At 44.5% G+C, this 7,752-nt stretch overlaps 1 protein-coding gene across 3 annotated transcripts; it reads right to left on the bottom strand.

Annotated features, from left to right (window-relative positions):
- Positions 1 to 3,739: 3,739 nt before the first annotated feature.
- On the bottom strand, positions 3,740 to 7,746 carry HEY1 (hes related family bHLH transcription factor with YRPW motif 1). 3 transcript variants are annotated; one of them, XM_017879836.1, is made up of 5 exons: positions 7,290 to 7,746; positions 6,940 to 7,015; positions 6,724 to 6,819; positions 6,379 to 6,460; positions 3,740 to 5,499 (listed from the first exon to the last, which is right to left on the bottom strand). In XM_017879836.1, exons 1-5 carry the CDS (start codon positions 7,376 to 7,378, stop codon positions 4,916 to 4,918), a joined length of 927 nt encoding a protein of 308 aa, XP_017735325.1. In that variant the 5' UTR covers positions 7,379 to 7,746; the 3' UTR covers positions 3,740 to 4,915. The 3 variants fall into 3 exon arrangements, with proteins under 3 accessions (XP_017735325.1, XP_017735326.1, XP_017735327.1); XM_017879837.1 differs by having other exon boundaries at positions 6,736 to 6,819; XM_017879838.1 differs by lacking the exons at positions 6,379 to 6,460; positions 6,724 to 6,819; positions 6,940 to 7,015; positions 7,290 to 7,746 and adding an exon at positions 5,936 to 6,076.
- Between the last annotated feature and the right edge of the window lie 6 nt (positions 7,747 to 7,752).

Here is a 7,752-nt window from a genome sequence, read left to right as displayed (position 1 = left end):
TGGAGCAGTGAGGAGGGGTGAGTGGTAGGAAATGAGGTCAAAGAGGATGACCAAAGTCTCAGATATGTCATTCTTTAATTTTATGATTCAATGCTGCATTTATGGAACATTCCTAAGCACCAGATACAAAACCATGCTCGGGGGAGGTATTTTAAAAAAACAAACAAAACTAAAAGTAGCTACAGAAACTGTTTAGGTATCAGCTCTATCAGAGGTAACCGCCAGTCTCTTTCTGGCTAAAATATAACGTTTTCAAGTCTCTTCTGCTACATCAAGCCATAGATAACCTACCAACAATCTATGATTAAGAGTTTTCCAATTTACGCATGGTCTTTTAACTTGACAGTAACAAAAAATATCACCATAGGAGTAAATTCAATGGGAAATTTTACAGCCAAATTATAAAGAAGCATAATGTGGCAGGGGGTTAACGCAAAATCCAGAAACTTGTCTGTGTTCCTCAGACCCATTTCTTAGGGACATTTGTTTACCTTGAATTTTGCTGGGATTTACAGGCTCGGGGGAACAGTTCTGTGGCAAGTGCCTGTCAATACCTACAGACAGCTCAAAAAAGGCCTGGGTTTCTTTTCTTTGGCTTTCTTCTCGCCTCTCCCCACCCCCACCCCAGAGCAGAACACTGAAGGATCTGAGAGAAAAGCCCTGCAGCTCATCAAGATCAAGGCAGGCATTATATTTCAAGTTGAAGTTCAAAACAGCTTGCTTTTTGCTGAGACGTCTTACTTCCTGAAATCAGATGGCGCCTTTTAGTACTTCAGTGTGCTGAGTCACAAGCGAGCTACACACTCACTCTTTCATTTCTGGGTGCCAGGCTGAGAACTCATCTTCCTCCTTGGTAAAGGGAACGCAAGGACCCAATCGAGAACACCTTTGGAAGAGGTTTCTGTGAAGCAGAAACCTTTCTCCTTGCTTTATTTTACCTTGAGGAAATTGGACGACCCAGAAGTAATTTTTAAAAAATCTCTGTACATAATCTTTGCATGGTATCACCTACAGCTGCCTAATGACTACAGTGTTGATTTTATTTTAGCTTATGTTTACTCATTTATTGTAGCGTATTCAAACATGGATGACAAAGATATTAGAAAATTCTAGCCCTCCAGAGAGTCATTCAGATTAGAGCCCTGGAAACTGAGAAATAGTTGTTGCCCATGGTTCAGTCTTGCTGGAAGACAGGTTTTGGTGAATTAATGACCCACCAATAAAAATTGGACAATTTCACATAAAAAATTCAAATTTGGAGATGCCCTTGGAAACTTGAAAGATCTGCTAACGCTGGACTAAAATTTCTGCATAAGAACAATTGGCGAGACCCTTCAGCCAGACTTGGAGAAAGAATGGGTGCTAGGAACATGTGATGTCCTCCCTGGGTCATCACTCACCTGATACCAGTGCATTCCTCCCCAGTAGTGCCTGTCCCTGTCACATGCACCTGGGACCCTCACCCGGTCTAGCCACTTTATTTGACAGATGAGGAAAGTGGGGTTCAGAGAATCATAATGACTTATCCAGTGTCACCCAATTAGATAAAAGTAGGAGCCAAGATTCTGGTCCCCTTTCCAAGATGCTCTCATTCCCTGGGACTCCAGTTGTAAATGAAATTGGGCCACATTTGAAGCAGTATCTCAGATGATATTAGTCTGAAGTGATTTTAATTATAAATCATCACTAGGAACTAATGAAGGCATCAAAGCTATGATACTGGTATAGATGGGAAGGACTGGGGAAAAGTATAACTAGGAGATAAAACATTTCCTGAGGGATTTCAAATTTAAGTAATCTATCTTTAAAATATCATGATTTTCGTGAGTCACAGAATAGGGCAATGAAAACCTGGATAAAAATCACATCCTAATTTAACTAGACTGAATAAATTGGAAACAATTATTTCTTGGATTTTTAGAGGCTTTTTTAAATACAAGAATTCTGCCCATCTATCTACTTCATCATATTAATTCACGGTAATACATTAAATGAAAATAAATCAGTAATTATTGAGGCCCTTCAAGATTCTTTATAACCAATTATTTATTTTCTTTATAAGGTAAACTTATGCATTCCCTGAAAAAAATTTGTTTCCACTGGTAGATGCATTATAAATGTACATATAATACAAAAAACATGCTGGCCCTGATAACCCTGGTGTTATTTTTTCCTTGTTGCATCAATTCCAAATAGAAATGTCAGTTTTCCTACATTAATTTTTCTATACACTATTGGTACATAGTCATACTCCATCCTGCTTCTTAGGAAGCTCACACTCCACCTGCACCATCCTCAGATACTTTTCACCTTGAAAGGGCTTGAGAATAAACCAGAATATTTCCATGGAAAAGTATGCGATCTGGAAATGACCTGCCAGGCCTCCCGCTAAAAGAAAAAAGTACTAACCAGATATAGCTATCATTGATGAGACAAGTGGAACATGCTACATGTTTTACAGTCCCACAGCTCTTTCAGCATAGCCAGCAAACAAGAGGCTTCACTTCTTACCACATTAGCAGCCATCTAAACCTATGTAACAGTAAGAGATAGTCGAAGTACAATGCTGTTCAGTAATGCCGTAATGTCATTGGAAATTGCAGTTGCTAAAATTAAACTGACACTTGGCAGAAATTAGCATAACACTTTCCATCACAGCCTTATGACAGAAAGAGTGTCTGCGTGGCACAGGCAATGCTGAGAGCAGAGCTGTGCATCACCAGAGGAATCAATGTCTGAGGCCATGCAGAGAAAGCTTTGAAGGGATTGGAAACCCACAATCACAAAAATGCCACAGTCTCCCATCCCTTCACAGGGACACAGAAGTCGATGCTCAAATTCAAAGTCCAAACTTCTCTTTGCCTTTTGACTGTGTTTTTTCACCAGATGGGAGGAGGAGCTCCATGTTTGGGCAAAGAAAAGGAAGGCTTTATTTTATCATCTGCCAGCATTGAGTTTTCTCCTTCTCCTCCCCACCACCCTCAGGATCAAGGCGAACTCCTTAGGAACACTCCTTAATTGGCAGAGGGCTACTTTTAAGGCAATGGGAAGACACTCCTCTCCCCTGGAGCCCAGAATATGTCCTCCATGCTGGCAGTGTTTTGTTCTAACCTAAAGCATATGTCAGCTTCCTCACTACACAGCTCAGGAGTCCAATGCAACTAAAGAGTTAAATTCCTTGGAAATAAGACCAGGGAAGACTCCTGGAGCTGTGCAGGTGCAGAATTACAGCCTGCCACTGCTCATCAGACCACAGATTCCCAAGACCCTGCACAGGGTCTGAGGGATAGCAACATTTGGTTCTTCTTGTTTCGCCATTTAAAAAAATAAATAAAGAAATTTCCATCCTCTCGCATAGAAATGAGCACGCAGTAGGTACTCTGAGTAAATATTTGTCAAATAGTCAACACGGTTTTAAAATATTTCATCCAAGCTCCTTTCCACCCCTGTAAGTCTCAGTCTGATTTCAGCTTTCCTAATCCACAGATGGCCAGTTTAGGGCCAGATCATCTGACGTAAGAGCAAAAGGGCTATGTCCCCTTGTGGGAGGCAGGGCAAAGCTCTGCATTGTAATGAAGTCACCTTATTCAATGGCACGAATTCACACAGTTTAGAAGTCCAAGAATAATGAAACTGGTAAACATACAAACCAATCAGGCAAAATGAAAACCAAGGAAAATTTATCTTTTCTTAGCCAAGAGAGGGAAAGGCCAAGGTATGTAAGACATACACCACAGAATACTTTGTTCTTTCTTTTTTATTTAGTCATGACACATCAGTACAACAGAGGTCAAACCCAGTTCAGTGGAGGTCGTTTAACTACACCTGCTAAAAGAATAAACCTGAAAAATGATATTTTATAGCCCAAATCAAATTAAATAAATCAAAGAGAAGGAGGCAGGAAAGCCCTTTTAAATACCTTGGCAACCACAGTTCCATGCACCAAAAGGAAAACTCACATAAAAATTTCCAGTTAAAAGAAAACATGGCAGTTCCAGGAAAATTAGGCTATGCATTTAACAGGTTCCACTGTACTACTCAATTGACCACTTGCACACCATGATCACTTATCCATGTTAACATTTGTGAATTTGAGATCTGTGTGATTAAAATTTCATTGCATTGCTGGGGCTGGTAAATGCAGGCGTATTCTATTCAATTACCTTCAGTTTCCTTTCCACCAACACTCCAAATGAGACCTAACCTATCAGCGGCTCTCTCCTAACTAAATCAGAACTGCCAGTCCTGGCAGACACCAGCAGCTGGTCAGATGGATTCAGGGCCACGAATAGTTTGTACATTCACCTTTCTGCTATAGGAAGTAGAGAATTTACTAGTCTTCTTTCTTGGATAAAGCTGATCATCTGATTTGTCAACGCTTTGTTCAGAAATATAAAATTCAGTATAGTTCCCCTCCCCCCAAAAGAATATTATTTATACAACACCTTAATCTGTCAAAATATTAACAAACAGAATCATGTTAACATTAAGCATAGTGGTTTGGAAAATTAATTCTAAAAACAGACCATAACTATACAAGGAGAAAACAGACCAAAAATACTAAATGTTAAGATTCCTCAAATTTTGGGGCAAAAACGGAATCATTCTGGTTTACAAAGTAAATCAGGCACAGTACAAACCTATCACAAAGTGTTGGCTTATACTCGCTATTTCAATTTAATGTCTTGAACAAAATTTAACAACTAGTTTTTAAAAACTGCTAATACATGACATGATGAAAAAAACATTAAAAAAGAAAAAAGTAAACCAACAAACCTTTAGTCTTTAAAAAAAATTTATCTGAAAGTGTACCTTTTTCCTTTTTACTTTTACTGACGACTTTAAGGTGATGTTGGCAACAGTCCAGCCCAGCTGGGATTTTAAACTTTCCCCTCCCTCATTCTACATCAGTTCTTTAAAAAGCTCCAATCTCCGTCCCCCAAGGTCTATAGGGCTTGCCAAGGTTTGCAGCCTGCGTGGGCGCTGAAGGGCTCAGTGCATTGGGAGACAGTAAGTGGAAAGAGCCGAAAGAGAAGGGGAAGGCCGACAGGGAGGCCACTGAGGAGAGCAGAGGCGGCGACAGTTTGGAGGCGGAGGTGACCACAGGGAGCACCGGTCCGAGGCTGCCGCTAGGGGGCGCTCGCAAAGCAGGCGCCTCCGGATGTGCCGAGCCTAGCCTGCCCTGGTGGTGCGGTTCCGTGGGTGAGGCCGTAGTGGCCGCGTTGCCGTGGCCGTTCTGGGGCAGTAACAGCGGGTGAGCGATGTGCGGGTGATGTCCAAAGGCGGTCCCCCAGGGAATGTGTCCGAGGCCCGCGTGGGCGCCGCTCGCGGCTTCCCGCTGGGAGGCGTAGTTGTTGAGATGTGAGACCAGTCGAACTCGAAGCGGGTCAGAGGCATCTAGTCCTTCAATGATGCTCAGATAACGGGCAACTTCTGCCAGGCATTCCCGAAATCCCAAACTCCGATAGTCCATAGCAAGGGCGTGCGCATCAAAGTAGCCTAAGGAAAAGAACAAAAGAAAAATCTCAGGGCTTTGCCCGTTTCCCGCATTTCTTCAGTCCCAGAGACAGCCCTTCCTGGCAGATACCTGCATCCCTTAAAACACGACAGTCAAGGGTTCTTCCAAAAGTCTAAATATTTTGGAGTCTACCAAAATCTTTGCATTAATCAACATAAGCAGAATGTGTTTGCTAATGCAAGTTCAAAGCCCAATTAGAAGCTGCAGAGCAGAAATTGGAATTATACCCTACCAGCAGATGAAACTATGCTCATTCCTTTAATGTTTTCCCTCAACAACAACAAAAAATACATCAAGGACAGAGAAACCACAGAGCAGTGAAATTCATTAGACACACAGATGTAAGTTATCATCGTGGAGCTTTTAGGCACTTGGACCTCAGTAAAGCATTTTCCTGCTGGAGACAGACACACAGACCTTGGTCTCCTGTTAGGTTTCCTCTACTTAACCGCAATACATTTCTTTCCTCAAGAGGCATGTGGCAGCGCATTTTTTTTTAAATCCCATATACCAAAATAAGACCACATATTGTTTTTAAATGCTTTTTCTCAAAATAGCAATGGACAAATGTGAGAGCTACCTGATCTGAATCAGGGCTGTCACAACTTTTGAAGACCTCACAAATAACAGGTATTTTCCAAAAGATGCACTAGTTCAATCTGCAGAGAGTTGGGGTGGTGAATTCACTGGAGAAGATTCTATGTGCATTTGAAAATGTACTGACAGGGAACTGCACACACCGCACACTGTTCTCTCCCCACCCCCAAAGAAAAATCAGGCAGCTACTGCACCAATCCTGGCCTTCAGTCGCTGCTCACTCTATGCCAACCACTCAGAGCCCCCACTAGGTCTAGATGTACCTTTCCCTCCTGCCGTATGCAGCATTTTCAGGTGATCCACGGTCATCTGCAGGATCTCGGCTTTTTCTAGCTTAGCAGATCCCTAAAGATGAGAATGCCAAAAAGATTGATTTGGCACAAGTTCCTTTGGGGAACAACTTAAAATATGCAAACATATATACAAAGATATATGCTTTGTAAAGCGTGAAGTATGGACTAAAGAAAAATCAGTTGTCTTCACAAAATACACTGGCATCTGTACGAATTCATCTAGGCACAAGCAACACAGCTATTTTCCAAGGCGGATGAGATTAATGGAGGAAAGATTCAGAAGGTGCGGATAGCGACGCTGAGAGCTTTACCTACTTGCTCCATTACCTGCTTCTCAAAAGCACTGGGTACCAGCCTTCTCAGCTCAGACAAACTGTTATTGATCCGGTCTCGTCGGCGCTTCTCAATTATCTGCAGAGGGCAAGCAAAACAAAGGAAGGCATTACCATTAAGACTGTAAATTTCAAATCCAAAAACGGTGGTTATTTCCGTTAAATAACAAAAATAAAACGAGATTGTAAAGAGACTCACTCCTCTCCGTCTTTTTCTGGCCAAAATCTGGGAAGACGTAGTTGGGGACATGGAACCTAGAGCTGAACTCAAGTTTCTGAAAAGAGAAAAAGCACAAACAAAACTGAAATCGCCGTTAAACGAGGAGAGGTGACCTGAGAGGTCGCCCCCCACACCCTCCCCGCACTCAGACTTTTTTGCCACTTGGGCTGGAAGGCGCCCAGGGGTTCCCTGGCCGCGGGCTGCCGCCAGCCCGCGACGCGCGGAGGTCAGCGCAGAGCACCGGCGCGCCAAGGGTCCTCGCCCGCTGTCACCGCGGCGGGCCTGCGCTCGCCTCCCGCTCTGGCTCCGCTCCGCCGCCGCCAGCTCACCCATTCTCGTCCGCACTCTCCTTCTCCACCTCGATGGTCTCGTCCAGCTCGCTGTCCGAGGAGCTGTACTCGGGGTGAGCTCGCTTCATGCTGGCTGCCCGGAGGATCCAGGGGAGGGTCGGCGCGGCGGGCAGGGAGGAGTTAACTACAGCGGCACGTCTCCGCGCTCGGCTGCTCGCGTTCAGGACACACTGATCCCGCTCACGCTTTGCCTCTGGTTAAAACTCAACCATCCTTTCCCACGCTGAGCCCCTTCCCAAGGCCCTGGGGAGGGCGGGGGAGCGGGGAAGGCGGGCGAGGGGCGGAGAGGCGGGGCGGCAGCTCCAGGGCAACAGCCGCCCCCCGGCCAATCCGGTTTCTTCGCCGCTGACTGGCAGCCGCTCCGGGGAGGGGCGGGAGCGAGGCCGAGGGCGCGAGCGGACCGCGCCCCCGCCCTCCGCGCCCTCCCCTGCCCGGCGGCGGT

The sequence above is a fragment of the Rhinopithecus bieti genome, unplaced genomic scaffold (assembly GCF_001698545.2).
Source record: "Rhinopithecus bieti isolate Rb0 unplaced genomic scaffold, ASM169854v2 scaffold_11803, whole genome shotgun sequence".
NCBI lineage: Eukaryota > Metazoa > Chordata > Mammalia > Primates > Cercopithecidae > Rhinopithecus > Rhinopithecus bieti.
The sequence above is the reverse complement of the archived record's forward strand: the minus strand, read 5'-3'. Positions and strand labels throughout refer to the sequence as shown.

Bases quoted from the DNA above. Each gene is read 5' to 3' on its own strand.
- HEY1 (XM_017879836.1), bottom strand. From the start codon at position 7,378: ATGAAGCGAGCTCACCCCGAGTACAGCTCCTCGGACAGCGAGCTGGAC. The intron at 7,016-7,289 runs GTGAGCTGGCGG...TTCTCTTTTCAG, and splicing joins GAGAGTGCGGACGAGAATGG to AAACTTGAGTTCAGCTCTAG. The intron at 6,820-6,939 runs GTGAGTCTCTTT...TGCCCTCTGCAG, and splicing joins CCAGAAAAAGACGGAGAGGA to ATAATTGAGAAGCGCCGACG.